General features: G+C 34.3%; 1 protein-coding gene across 1 annotated transcript in view; it reads left to right on the forward strand.

Moving 5' to 3' along the window:
- The window catches only part of LOC105617191 (growth arrest-specific protein 2-like), a 21,551-nt gene extending 5,771 nt beyond the window's left edge, over nucleotides 1-15,780 (forward strand). The window contains exons 2-8 of the mRNA XM_012198756.1: nucleotides 7,038-7,162; nucleotides 7,618-7,759; nucleotides 8,768-9,017; nucleotides 11,091-11,349; nucleotides 12,126-12,251; nucleotides 13,291-13,377; nucleotides 15,709-15,780. Coding sequence (XP_012054146.1) covers nucleotides 7,038-7,162; nucleotides 7,618-7,759; nucleotides 8,768-9,017; nucleotides 11,091-11,349; nucleotides 12,126-12,251; nucleotides 13,291-13,377; nucleotides 15,709-15,780 — 1,061 coding nt within the window. The remainder of the gene's footprint in view (nucleotides 1-7,037; nucleotides 7,163-7,617; nucleotides 7,760-8,767; nucleotides 9,018-11,090; nucleotides 11,350-12,125; nucleotides 12,252-13,290; nucleotides 13,378-15,708) is intronic.
- Nucleotides 15,781-16,134: the final 354 nt, after the last annotated feature.

Raw genomic sequence — 16,134 nt, forward strand, 5'->3', positions numbered from 1 at the left:
AATGATTAGAAGTTTTTTACGATTTCTCTAAAAAAGATATTGATACTTTCGTTAAAAAACGAGATAAAATCTGTTTTCTATTTATAAAATTATATTAATAAGAATTGTTAATAAAAATTATGTTCTAGAAATTTTATTTTATTCGAAGGATGGAATTTTTAAGACGTTATTCATATAAAAATATAAAAATGTTATTATTTAAAATTCCCGAATATTCATACAACAAATGTTTATTATTTAAAATTCCCGAATATTCATACATTGATAGAAAGAGATTAAGAGACCAGTCCGATATTAAAATGGAACTGAGCCAAAGTTACAAGGTTTTCGCGAAAATACAGGTCACAGTCTGTAGTAGATGCGCGCGATGAGTCTCGAGTGTTAAGCAATCGCGAGAGAACGAAGGGCGGATGTCAGTACCAATAAGAGCCGAAGGAAGTCCGTCCTTCCTTTCGCCGCGGCACGTCGGCCGTAAAACCGTCATGTTTATGCTCGGCTCGAGCGAAGGCCCGTATATATCTTTATTCGGGGATACAACATATCTTACTTTACTCGACACCCGATGATCGATAATCGCGCCGATTGGTGCCATGTACCCTTCATCGCAAAATGAATAACGTGCCGGATAATTCGCGATCAGCGCGACTGCGAGGATTAAGATCATAGGATTTAAAATACGAAAAAAACGCGAATCATCGCAACAACGTATACTTAAAAAAAAAGAATTTAATATCATGCTTATATATAATCCATGTTGATTGATATAATATAAATACCAATATAGTGTGGATTTAATACCATTATACATATTATATAATCCTCACTATGTTGGTATTGACATAATATAAACAGCATGGTGTAAATTTAACACCTTGGTTTGATGTTAAATCTACACCATGTTAATATTTGTATTACACCAACACGGTGAGAATTATATTTAATACCCACTATTAAATGCATACCCATTTTTTTAGAGTGCATCCAGCTAATGCTAAATATTCCTGAAATATTCGTGAACTGTTTCTAAAATTCCAAAATAATATTCCAAGAGTGTTTCCAGAATATCCCAAAATATTTTCAGAATGTAAAAACAACGTTAAAATAATCATTAAATATTCCATTCACGTTACATGTTCGAAAAATATTTTATATATTCCGTAAAATTATAATTTTCCTAGAAATTTCAAGTCCCAAGGTCTCTGAAATAATTTTTAAACGAAATTTTGTACTACTTGTACTGTCAAAAATATATTTATATGTGTTTTCTACAGGGTCATACTCATGTTTGCGTTCTCCGTTCACTTATAATCGAAAGATTCTCATTCCTTTTATCAAATTGACACCAGAAGCATATAATAATTGACTGCAAGTAGTTATCATTCGCATCCTTTCCGTTATACATTAATTGTAATGTTATGATAATTATTTTTATGTTTATCAGTATTTACTTTAGAGAGCGAAATATTTATTGTATTATGTTTTATATATTGTATTCTTTCCAACCGTTATTTATTATGTTATTTATTATGTTTTTATTATTGAAAATGATGATCCGATCGCGATCGAAACGTCTATTGCTAGCATTCTTTATTAAAATTTCAACTTAAAACATTTTTGTTTCCTGTTTATTTTTTTGTACTTTCTACTTATCCTGTTCTGTTTTTATATAATAATTTTTGGCTCATAGCCCTCTTTTTTCTTTGTTTTTCAAAAATATATTTCATTTATCTTGGAATCTAGTTGGAGACTCATTTCACAAGCGAAATGCTACGCTCTTTATATTCTTTTTCATATGAGTTATATTTACGAGTTAATAAATCGTCATGACCTTTTGTCAGGTATGTGTATTATTCGCGAAGTGATATATATATACATGTATAAAAAATGTAAACAAAATTGAAAATTTGAGACGGAGAAAAAGGAAATTGAAGAAAATCAAGGAAATCAGGTTAGGAAATTTAAATACTCTGAAAAATTAAAATTTTTGGCTTTAAAGAAGTTAATATACGTACATCACACCTGGGAAGTTTATGAAATACTAATAACTTAACAATTAAATATGCAAATGATGTGAGCAATATTAATAATTTTAGTAATTTACATTGCTACATTAAATTGATCTTTCAATAAAATATTGAACAGTTTCCAAATTAGGAAAATACAACAAATTTTTAAATGTTATTGAAAATCAAGAAAAATCAAGAAAAAATCAAGAAAAATGAAATTTTATCTATAGATCAGGGAAAATATATGAAATTTAGAATGAAAAATTTGTGACATCTCTAAATGTTTCATTAATATTTAAACATTCTGTGAAAATTCTTTTGCTGTTCCGGAATATTCGGCACATTGGGAATACAAATCGATCTTTTTATGAATGATTAACGTTAGTTAGGTTAACATTTGGAGTATTTTGATGATTAAAATAACTTTATGCCTGAATGAATGTACGTTTATAAACTCCGGTCATTCTTAACTTTCGGTTCTCACGTTCCGACTCGAATTCTTAATGTTGCGAACGCTTAACTTACAATCTTTAGTTCTCGATTTACTCGATATCGTCGCTGAACGTGAGTGGCATGAGCAACGATAGAAAATGTAAATAGCGGATGACATAATGTAAGACAAAGAGATTGTCTCTTCTTCTTTGTCATACGATAACTTTCATTACTACTACAGTTACTATACAATACTTGACGTCGAAACTGTTTCATGGAACACGCCACGATCTGTCAGCATAAACTATCTACTGCACGCGGAACTTGCTATCTAGTAACGCAAAATAAACGGGACATTCTGCGCGATATATTGGCGCACCGAGGTATTGTCGAAGACGCTTGATCGTAGCATTCACATTTAGATATTCGAAAGGAAACTCGCTTGATAGTAAGGTATCTATGTTTCCTTAATTCTATACGGATTCATGTCGCGCGAGATTCTCACAGATACTTTGATTGACGATCAGGAGACGCCCTCGGACGATGCTCTAAAATTGCGGAAAGACGAGGAACGACATAATGCAACGGACATGTATCTGGCTCGGTGACGGGGAACACAGTTGCCTTATGCAGTTCCGGGTGACCGAGTTTCCTGAACGACGAGAATTCCTCGCGCGTCTGTGCTCAAGTCCGAGTCTGATCTCCCAACCATTCGTAGTTTAATAAAAGTCATTTTCTGTCTAACCATCCAATTAATCTAAGAATGTTCAAGCATGTTTGTTTTTTAAAAAAAATAATGATAATATCTAGCCTGTATATAATCAATTAATTAACCATAATTTTATGCTTTGCGTTTCAATTATTTTTATAATATATAATTGTAATTGATAAAAAATTCTATTGCTTACAGAGTTAATTCTTGAAGAGAATTTAAAAAATAAAGCTATCGAAACGAGTTTTCTTTATCAATTCTTTTTAATTCATTTATTTTTGAGAGACTATAGAATTGATTTGAGATATTGTGGGAATGGTAGACATAATTGGCGAATTTCAAGTTCAATCTTTCATCCCACATACTAATTTTAAATTCGTAATGCGGCTGCGTAAGCGGTTTCCAAGTTGAAGGTTACATATATAGCTGACAGCCACATTAATAAATGGAATGTCTATTGTTGTGAATGTTCATAAATAGGAACCAGACCGAATCTTTTGGAATAGGCCAAGACTCATCCAGGGTTGTGGAGTCGAAATCGATTTCTGTGACGTTTTTATAATTTCGATACATGTGTTTGGTAACGCGGAGCTCGCCGGTGATAGATTCCGTGCCACACACATGGACCCCGCCCTTTAAAATTCTGTTTTTTTTCGTGTCCTCGGTACTAACCCTATTGTTGTTACCAGGTCGAGTCACGAGCTCGCGCTCGCAAATTCTCATTACCATTCGTATCTGTGAGGTACTATCGCTACATCAGAACCCAACCTAGTTCCTATTTCCCATTGTGCCCGTTCTATATCTATATATATAGGTGTCTACAAGATCGTGTCGCGACCCTGCGAGTTTTCCTTAGATTCACTCATCGATCGACCGCTCCATTCTGGGAGAGAAACGAAGATGTGCAGAAGATGCTGAGACACTCGGGTTTAATACAAGCATCTTTAATTCTAGAATGTTATTTATACATAAATTTTATGTACAAGTAAGTGAAATTATTGAGCATTAAACTACACGTAGAAAGAACTTTGTTGAAATATGTAAAAGTTTAACTGGATACAGATCTGAAAATAAATTTGTCATACTATCAGAATAATTATGTAGAATGCTCAAACTGATTACTGTACATGTCAAAAATTTTTGCATCATTGCACATGTTTGAGTTTTCTATTGTATATAATTATTTTGATAACAAAATTATGTTCAGATATGTATCTACCTAAATTTTTGCAAACATTAGTAAACACTTTAAAATCGTTCCGTGTAGCTTCAGTCATTAAGAGATCCAATCTGTTATTAAAAATTGAGATAAGCGAAGACAAGATTTTAAAAATTCTGTCCATTATCAATTTATACTCCCTGATGGTCAGAATTATAAGAGAGAGTGATAAATAATTTCAATTTTTTTAACAGTTTTATATTATTATTGTGTTATTGTATATTTTATTTAAGTTTTTTGGGGACACGCAATTGGACTACATGCTCCATATCAATTCAAGGCTGATTTTAATATAGTATACTTATTCTTTCTTTCTTCTTAAGTTAATTAGATTATTTGTGTTTCTATAGATAAAAAAAGTTTAGATTATTTTATCATTAAAAATGAAAGATGTGAAAAACTTGAATTACACTAATTAAGAGTGATAGAGCCTACTTTCTTGTACATAAAATTTACATATTGATAATAATACTATATATCATTCAATAGCGATAGCATTCTAGGGTTAAATGAAGCATGGATTTCTATATTTGAATATTTCAAATATTACAATTTCGTTAATATCGAAAATATTACTACTGTAATCTAAAAGTCGCGTTCTTAATATCACATTCTTTTATAGATCTTCAGTTATCAAATTTGTCGTTTTTCCAATGTAGTTGTCGACACGCTCCACTTCGATAACTTCGATGAATAATAAAAATAAGTCACGTACACGAAGAGACGAAGTGAAAATCGCAAAGGAGTTTTCCAAAAAAAAATCTTGCCTATTCCTGCTTGCGTATCCGGTGAAATTCAATTGCTCTAGTATCTTCGATACGATAATATATAATCGGATAACGATCACAGTACGCTACTACGTTCGTTTGTATCCTAAAACGGGAGATCTAACGGATCGGAACAGGAGGCGGTAATAGATAACGGCCGATGGTTAGTGTAGATGCGCTTACTCTATCATCTACCGTATGGCTGTATTCGCGCATGAATTGCTAAGGGATAATGAATACAGAAAAGAGATGGCAATAAATAATATGCGGCTAGTAATAGATAACAGTTAATGGTAAGCAGACTCGGATTAACGTATGTAATTAACATATACGTTAAGTTGAACGAAGAGAATAGGAATGGAAGCGTCTTCTTGCAACGAAGATTACATAATTTGTCAAGGCAAATAAGGATTCTTGTTTGAATCTCTGCAAAATGACGAATGCGAGAGAGATAAGTGATAAGGACAATAATTAATGGTAGCTAATAATGAGAAAGACTCAGATTAACGCGTACGATTAACGCGTACGATTAACATTGAAGTTGATCAAAGCGAATGGAAATGTGAAAAGTCTCCTTCGCAGAAGAGATTTTTAACAATTTGTCTAATCTAAAGACAAACAAGGGACCAAAACGATTGATCAGCTTGTTTCCAGAGAAAGTTAGAATTAGACATTAAATATTTATTAGAAAATTTCGCGAGGTCTCCTCTCGATGGAATCGATATTGGAAAGTTTATTACCCGGAAAAGTGGAACGTATGTCCTTGATCTGTGCACTTTAGTATTTGCGGCAACAATCGAAACTAAAGCGATTTTATAGTCACGCATGAGTCGACCTATCGTGAGAGTATTGCGACCTGACTGTTTCTCGCACGATCCATTACGTCGTACAAATCGACGATCCCTGACGTGCGGCTTTCAAAGCGCCGCCTTTTTTCTTTCAGAAAATCACAAAACGAGAATTAAAATAAAAATCTCGCGGGACGATGAATCAGCTATTCCGACCTAAACCGATTTCATTGTCTTTCCAGTCGCCAATCTTGCGATCTTGCTATTAAAACGTCGTCCTTGAGCGTTGCGCGCTACTGATAAATGATTTACTGCACGATCACTGCCGTAGTAAATTTGCTTCTTCAAACAGGCTTCTTCGACCGACCAAACCGGCTCGCTGATCGTCATTCGATACATGGACGAATCACCGTTGTGTCTGGTACACTTACGGGCGATTACTACAATCACGTTGTCGATCGATCGTGTCGAATAGCTGCTTTCGCGAAGTTGAATACAAATTTTCAACTACCGATGTAATTCAGATTTTATAAACTTCACCAAACTTATTTAAATTTATTAAAATTGTTGTTTTTTAATTATATAATAAATAATATAATTATGTATGTAATAATAATAACATAATAAAACAATAATAAGTGAAAAATGGACCAATAAATACATAACAAATAAAAAGAAAGAATCTTATATTCGGTCAAATCTTGATGCATAATATTCTTATATGTAAATTTTTAAATACATTTTCAGTTCTATAGTCTGTACGCTAATTCGATTTGTCGGACTTAAAACCCAAACATAAACTGAAGCCGAAAATAATACATTGATCATCAATTTAATAATGATGCTAATCTTAAAATATTACAACGAATTCATTGAGAAAAAAGTAAGAAAAGATAAGGTATGATATATAATAATTTTCAATTTGCATTAGGACTAAATAGGTATACTCGTAAAGAATAGTGGGCTATTCTTTTTGTTACGATCTATCACTTCATCGGGCCACTTGAATGTCATTGAGAGATACTTGCAGCTTATTCCGAGGGATATTCATGCATGCGTACGAATTATCGCTGACGCGACAGCTAAGCTAATTTCGTAATCTTCGAATTTCAGATGTGGATCATATAACGGGTGACAATTTCTTTGATGTGCTTGATAACGGAGTGATTGTATGTCGATTGGCAAGAGTTATCCAGGAAAAGGCGAGATCTGCGATTGAAGCTGGACGGACGAAGGGAGTAAGTTATTAGAAATCATCTAATATCTCAATTTAGATTTTTGCATTAACATGATGCGTTCGGTAGACAATAATTTTTTTCTGAAATTCGTATTATATACATTTGATTATTAAAAATACGCCATATATTATCACTGAAAAAAATTTGGTAATATTAATCATATTTGTACAGTAAATAATTATTATTACTATATTTTCTTACTTCATATAATTTATTTATATGAACTATACTATATTTTATTATAACTTTATAATTGAGGCGTTATTTTTCTTCAAATTTCTAATTACTGATACTGATTACGATTTTTTTACTGTGTATATTGACTAAACATTGGATTGAAATTATGCACCAAGCGAATTTTATAATTGAGAATATTTTTGTTTTGACGTAACAATGATGAAAGTTTGAAGAAAAGGAGATTTTACTCGCAGAAACATAGAGAAATGTTGTTGTAGCCAGCACCAGTGATACGTGGTCGCTGCTGGGAGAATGCAGCTCGTCGCAGCTTCTTTTCCCGCGACAACATGGAGAACTTCATACAATTTTGTCGGCGGCTGGGCGTCCACGAGAATCTTCTCTTCGAAAGCGACGATCTCGGTAAAGCTTGGCGCAATTAATTTTAATGTATGCGAATTAAGCAGAGGCGGGCTATGCATTTGCTCTATCGGACGACTTTCAACGAGATGGGATTTAAGTGCGCACTCGATTAAGTTGATGAGCGGCGATTAGCGGAACACTGTAATTGACTCGCACAATCTCGTGGCAGACACGCGTGTAGGAATACTAGGAACGTGTGCCGTATAAATTATGATCCAGCATAAAACGAAGTATGCAAATTGACTTGATTGTGACGGGAAGCGAGAGTGATTGCCGCATGAATCGCGCGCGATTCCGAAGAAAGTGGAGCGAATCTGCAGCTCTTCGAAGATCAGGGGACTTTCCCCGTTTAATCAAGTTTAATTAGTATTGGAAATAAACAATGCGGTTACATAAATTATGTAACGATGTAATCGACCGTGACAGAAAGCCGCCACGGAAGCCTTGAGAAAAACGTTTTATTGTGCGTATCGTAAGCATTGACCTGAATAAAATCGAGTTCGCCATGATAACGTATAAATAATAAATGAATCTCAATCCATAAAATGACACAGTTTGTCATTTATACATATAATGAGCGTACATAATGTAATCAAAAGTTCGTATAATAGAATTGGATCATGAACGATTTTGTCAAAATCTTACGCGAAAGACATATGCATTATCTCACTCTAACTTATATTACACTTTGTAACCTTAATTAAGGTTATACAGTGAGATAATATAAATTAGAGTGAGATAGTATATAGAAAGACAATATATATATATACTGTTGCATTAGTTGGAATTTTAATTGAAAATGAACAAATCAGAATTTTCTGATTGAATCTATTATAATTCTAGTTGATAATCAGAATTCTGATTGAACTGATCATAATCTGATTTGTTCATTTTCAATCAGAAATTTTTTTCAATGTACCTATATCTTTCTCTCTCGTAGGATTTTGACAAAATCGTCCATGACTAGTCTCTGTTCTAGGATTTTTAGTGTGATCCTTCTCTTTATAGTTTTGCATGGCCAACCACGGAATGTTGTATTGTGTCTGCTGGAAGTCGCGAGACTGGCGGCCAGATATTCTCTAGAACCGCCTGGACTTGTGCAACTCGAGAGGGAAATTGCAGCTGAACAAGAAAGAGATCTTCACTGTTTGTCTGACAGCGGTATATCACATAGCAGTCTCGTCTCTTGGCAGTTCCAGTCACCATCGCCGACCGCAACACCCAGGACACCATCGCCGGAAAAGATCAAACATAGCAGGTAAATAAGTCGTCATTTTCAAGACTCGATTCACACTTCACTTTTATTGATAAATGCATACAAATGTTACTTCTTTACTTAAAAAATATATAACTTATAAATATAACTTAACTATATAACTTAAAAAATGTGATTTTCTGACGTGAAAAGTTATTAAATCATGAATGATTTAACAAGTATTACTCTATTAATCATCATATTCAAAAATCAATTAACTCAACTTTATAAAAAATTATCAAAATCATTATAATTCAAAAAAGACAATTTAAAAAAAAGTCATCAAAATCATTATTTAAAAAGAATGATTTTTAAAGATTGTAAAATAAAAATTACAAAATTACATTTGATCATATTAAAAATATATTTTTTGTTGATATTATTTGATTAGTTAATAATTTTTTGTCAAGTTGAAATATGGTTTTTTCCTTCTTCTGGGAAACTTAATTTTTTTAGTTGTAATTTTTGAAGTAAGCGAACGATATAATTTTACGTTGCATACACTATCTCTATAGAATCTCAGAAATGAATTTATTGATAAAAGTGAGATATGAATAGGGAGTATTTTAAATGAGATAAACGAGAATGTGCATAAGCGTAGCTAGAATTTTGTTTAAGGAACCAAATTAGGATTGAGATTTTTAAACTGGAAGAATAGTATAGATTGTTGGACTTATTTTGTTTTACATTAATATTTTTAATTATTAGCTGGTAAATCACAAAATCACACATATTTAATTGACTAACCTATTTTTTTTTTTTAAATTGTAAATTGATTTTCTTTGAACTGGAAAAATTATATTTATAACACTAACCGTCTTAGATTCTCAGAAAATCTTCCTTTAAATTTTACCTTCCATTCTTTCCTCTCTTCTAAAATTATTTTTTTATGAATTAAGCATAATCCGATTTTAATTATTTCTATTGTTTAAGATTTAGGAAAATTTCTCCTCTGCCCCCCTTGATTACGTTCATGAGAATGTGTCTCACGAACTATCGTGTTGCCTAATTTTGTAACCTATCTTGCACACAATATTCCTCAATGTGTTACTTGCAACATAACGGTCGATAAGCGAGGATGTTGTGAGAAGAAACCGAAACTTAACCGTTACGGAATGTATAAGTTATTCGTTTGTATAATTTCTGTTTCACTTACTCGCATCACATTCAAAACAGCGCCCAGAACTCTGATATATTCCGGCTCGTCTACGACGAAAGATTTCCTCATCGGGTTACAGTCATTGACTGAATGGGCAATTCTGCGTGGTGTTATTGAGAAGGAAACCTCGAGTCGCGCAACTAGGAGTGGTTGAATTTTATAACATATGTAAAGTTTCTGGTGTGTGTGTGTCCATTGTGTTATTCTGTAGATAGTTGGTTGGTACCATTCGCTTTATTGAATTGTTTAGATAATTGTTTTTATTCGGACAGTTCGATAAATCACAAAGATACATGTAAAGCCCAATTTACAATGTGCTCTTGTTTTCTGTTTCTTGTCTTTTTCTCTCTTTGTGATTGTTTCAAGGTTTCAAGGTTTGAATGAAATCTTGTACAATGAATCTCTGAAAATTTTTGTTATTTCTCAGACATTTTTATTCAAAATTCCAAATAAGATTAGAGACTTTTTTAATCGAACTTTGAAATAAATTAGAATGCAAACAACGTGAATAAACTATATATTGAAAATTATAGAAAAAAACAGGGATTTCACGAGACTATATTTAGTCTCACTTTCTATAATTGAAACCGCGAAATCTATAAGTGTAGCATAAGAAAGGCAGAGTTTTCTAAGTCTATCACACTTTGAGTTTTATCGATAATCGTGTTTTTTATCGCATACCTATTTTTTATCTTTTTCGAAATTAGTTAACTTTTATCTCGAATGACAAAAAATAAAGAAACAGAATAAGAAACAAAAAGGTAAAAGATACAAAGTAAAAAGCAAAAAACAGATAGTAAATAGCACATTGTAGATTAGACTTAAGAAAGTTCATTTCTCTCGCTAACCCGTTCGACATGTAATAATATTTTGCGAAAGCGTTGGAGAATTCAACGTAAATCTCAATATAATTCTAGCTCGGCATCTGAAGTCACAACGGGCACACGATGGTTGGATCCGGTAACCGGTGCTGCACATGAATCTGAAATGCGAAGGTCCGTTAGCGACAACGGGCCGACTGGAAGTGACGGGGTGCCTAGCGACACTACCGAGGATGATTGGTCGCGCGGTAGCGTCGAAGACCCTGACGAAGTGCCGTCGCCGTCGAGTTCGCCATCACCGTCGTCGGCCGAACCTCCGGAACACACTGGGCCGATAACAGAACTCGATCGCAAGGTATTAGAATGCCCTATTTTCACTTACAATGCAATCCCAGTAATAGATTCTTCGGTAAGTTTCGAATGCATTCTGCACTGATATAATATAAAAGTTTATATTTAATGACATCGAATGTTGAGAATATCTCTATGAATTTCATTTAACAGTTTCTAACAAAATTTAAATTACCGAAGAAGCACTTTTTTGTTGGGAACGAAACTCCGATTTTGAAAGATTAAAATAATAATGTGCAGTGTAGAGGAAGCTGCCCGTGTCACACGAAGAAATGTATATGCGGAAGATTGAATAATTTATATTCTTTCTATTAATTTTAATGTAACTTCACCGACGTATTCTACGCACGCGTTGTTTTAGTCGTACCTTCGCATATCGTTGAGAAAACCTTAGTCCTACGTGTTATTACAGACGTTGCGCTTGCATTATAATCATTATATCGTACGAGAGGGAAGAAAGGTGTAGGACGATGGGAATCGGCGTTTTCTCGTATATGTTTTCCACGCATGCATCTGCACGCGCGTATCGGATTCCTGCGTGCCTAGCGGCGGAAGTTACGCGCTGCAGCGTATCTTCGGCCCTTTGCTCCTCGCTGCGACGACACGTCGAAGCGATTTATCTCGCGTGACAGTCGATCATTCTTCGTTCGTTCGACAATAACGAAGGTGGGCGGCCCGATACACAACGATAAAAACGTCCGTTTAAATATATACCCGATATCCTTTCGTTTTGAACGCACCTCTCTCAATATCTCCAGCATCGCGTGCCTCTGTCTACAGGTGCGAAGAGCTACCGAGGCCGTTCAGAGACTCTGTCAGTGCCCGTCAAATAAGTGCTCCAAGCTGAAGGTGCGCAAAGTCGGCGAAGGCCGCTACCATATCGCGGGACGTAACGTTTTTATTAGAGTAAGTACAATACATCTATATATATAGTGTATAAAATTCATATTTCTTTTGCGAAGTTAAAACTAAAATCGATATTATATCGTTGCATTAATAGAAAAGTGATATATTTCACAAATTAGTAACTTTCCAATAGAGTGTTGAGTAGAGTTTTATTTTTTTAAATTCTGAATTGGAACATTTTAATTAAGATAGTGAATACGCATATGAATTGGAACATTTTAATTAAGATGGTGAATATGTATATCTTCACTTTCTTTCATATTATACTTTCAATTGTATATATTCATTCAATTATACATGGAGAAAAGTTTTGATATGATTATGATTACAAAGAAAGACTATAAATTATAGATTATTATAGTAATGGCAATCATTTTTACATAATAATAACTGTTAATTATAATCATTTTCGGTGCCAACTATATTTGTTGATAACACTTTATTATTATTATTAACAATATAGCAATAATAACCAGAATAATAATTAGAGTAACATATTAGTGTAATTACTTAATATAAAAAAACCGAATTTTAACTCTCAGTGTATTCTTTAAAACTATGTCATGAGTTTTCAAAATTGAATATTACAATGAACACTCTAATGTTTATTAGAACTTTTCTATCAACATATGTTAAATATTATTAATTATTACTTATATAAAAATTCTACATGGGAAGAATTGTTTTGCTAAAATCGTTAAAATAATCATATAGAACGCTCAAGCTTGTATTAGAATGACAAAACTTTTTGCAGCATTGTTCAGTTTGAGTATCCTACATTATTTTGATAGTTTAACAAAATTATTTTCAGTCAAATTTTTAATTTAGTTAAATTTAAATACTTTACCAAAATCATTCTTTCTGTGTGAAGACGAGTTGTTTTCATACAATATTTTGAGTTGTCCTCAAAGCCATGTTTCATATAATTCAAAAGCTCCTTTCCCCGAAACTTGAGATCTCTTCTTTTTTCTCTATTATTCCTATCATGTCGCGACGACCATGTCAGCCACTAATGATCACGCCGCTAACGTGTTCGCAGCTTCTTAAGGGGAGACACATGATGGTGAGAGTAGGCGGTGGATGGGACACTCTGGAGCATTTTCTGGCGAGGCACGATCCCTGTCAGGTGAGGGTCCTCAACCGCGAGAGTACGCCGCCACCCGCTCGCGGTACCAAGCACGACAGCTTCTTGCACATTCGCGCCAAATATCGCAGCCCGCCGTCGGAGGCGAGTCTCTCACGTCGGTCACTAGCCTGAGAAGCACGTAGTGTCTAATCATGCGCCCACGATCACGCGACATGGGCCCCTCGGGCCCCACGTGGCGTAAAGCTGCACGCACGCTTGGCGCACGTGCGAATTAAAATATATTCCGGTACACCAGCGGTACCGCTATCACATCTCACTGGGCACGTCGATAGGACGTCCCGTCTGTTACGCATCAAGCGACGCGGTGAAACGACGGTGATTCAAGTTGCCGTAAGGATGGCAATACGCATCCATCGCACGATTTTTCACGCTCGATACATTCCTTCTTTTCCAACTACGTTCGATGAGTTGGCGATTTGAGGGAAGAGAGAGGCACCGCAGGAGTCACTTTTAAGCGCAGGAGCCTTGCGATCACTTATGCACATTCCCGATATTCATAACGCTATTTACGAGTTCTCTCTACGGCGAGAAATCACCGGTACACGCACCGCCTATACGCCGGTTCGCAAAGATACCTCTTAATCACTCTCGTACCTATTCGTACATCCCGAATTGCGCGTACAACTTATTACGTGTAACCACGTAATATGTTGATCACGGTATAGAGAAGCACAGGGATTGCTATTTTTACTAAATCCGTATGTCAGGTGAGGTTGAGGAGCATGCAAGTGTCAAAGAGCATCCTCGCAGACGCACTACGTTGCGATTTTTAAGACTATAATCTACAGTGTGATCTTTGCTTCCTGTTTCTTAAGAGTTTTTTTTTACCTTTTTCCCTTTTTCTTTTCTGTCGCCCGAGATAAAAGTTGATAAACTTCGGAAGAGATAAGAAACTTGATTGTGACAAGAAACACGATTGTCGATAAAAGTGGCGAAGAAGGAAGAAAGCAAAAGGTAAAAACAAGAAACAGGAAGCAAATAGCACATCGTAGATTAGCGAGAACGAATAGTCAGAGTTTTGCATCTAAAGCTGTAATCACACTGTGGTCTGTTGCGATTCCTGATTAATGGTTCTATTTTAACCAGTCACGATACAATTAATCCATACGCGCTAAAACAGAACTGTTAAAACCATACGGTAACTATAACCATACGATAATCTGATAGTGTGATTACGACTTAAGAATCGGCGAATTCTGCGATTCAGAAGACTTTGACTATTTGAATTTTTATGCATTATCGTATCAGGAATCAATCAACTATGTGCTTTCATCTCGAATCTTCAAGGCACTAACTTTTGTACCGTCTACCTGGAAGTTCTTTGACCAGTAAGTGCGCTGCACTTGGTAATGGTAGCATTAAGACCGCAATGACCAAACTTTATTTTCGAAATCGTGTAATCACGATAATCATTATACTACTAATAATGCAAATAATAATAAAAACTTTTGAATAAATATCCACTTAAGCTCAAACGTACTGCGCTTCATGAGCTACGTGCAATAAAAAGAATAAAAGTGCAATTAAAATCTCAGGTAGAGAATCGTCCGTGTCATGCCTTAGAAAAGATCAATTAATCTTTTTTTTCTTTTAAGGAAGTTTCTTTTGCAATGCTAACATACACCGTTTTCCTTTGACGTAACAATCACAGCGGCTTTAACAAAAATTTCATAGTCGAACTAGATGATACCATTATATTTTATTATTGATGTTGTAACGTACTTTTTAATATTCAACTCTCAACTACGTTTTGGTCATTGCTATTATATCCTATAAACCAATATATTCTTACGGTGCACTGCCATTTTACGGCGAGCACGCGATCAGGCACTTATATATTATAATAATCAACAGGGTCGGCTTAATTTTCTGTGTATAATTTTCTCACACATCCGAATTGCAGAAATCGCTTATAACGTATAATTTACCGAGCAGGCTCGATAATTGAATTTTTCTTTGCGTATAAGTTCTATTATCAATATTTACGTAATCATATATTATTGAAGAATGATACGTTTATATCTAACAAGAGTGCTTTTTAAAATATACGTTAACAATTTTTTATAATTTTATTTCAGTTGTGATGTCTTATGATTTTTTCAGCCGATCCTTAAATTCATAGATATACACATTAACATTCGATTAATATCTAATACTTGTATCGCCTAATATGTAAAATGCTTCATAATTACCACGATGTACACATATGTTTTGTACTTTTATATAAATATCTACGGTAAGTTAAGGGAAATAATAATATGGTCGGCATATTGCCGAGATAATTAAACCATACAATTATTCCGCTTACAGAAGTGCAAGAGCACAGTGTGCAAAGGAATACCAAAGCAAAGAAACACGCGACGAGTAATGTCGGCTCGTTGAAGCTAATTAAACCGTCATCCGTGATCCGTTTATCGTGCATGTCAATTGCGTCGGAAGACTGTGGTTGTGTCTTCACGAAAATAATCCGTTCACGGCGTTCCATCATCCTTTGCGAAATAGAATCAGTGTTAAATTGCGATTTGCACTGTAATGCGATAAGCTTAAGTTTAGCAAGCTATTACTGGATACAGGACCTTATGTTACTGCAGATACGATTACTTTGCGAAGAGTTATTTTTTAATTTAAAACCGCCCTGCTTAAAATAATTTTCGCCATATTATGTAATTGTATTGTAAATAATACGTCGCTCTGACATATCAACAGATAAGTGATTTAAGTTAATCGTACCTGCTT

This window comes from Atta cephalotes, assembly GCF_000143395.1.
Source record: "Atta cephalotes unplaced genomic scaffold scaffold00012, whole genome shotgun sequence".
Classification (NCBI taxonomy): Eukaryota; Metazoa; Arthropoda; class Insecta; order Hymenoptera; family Formicidae; genus Atta; species Atta cephalotes.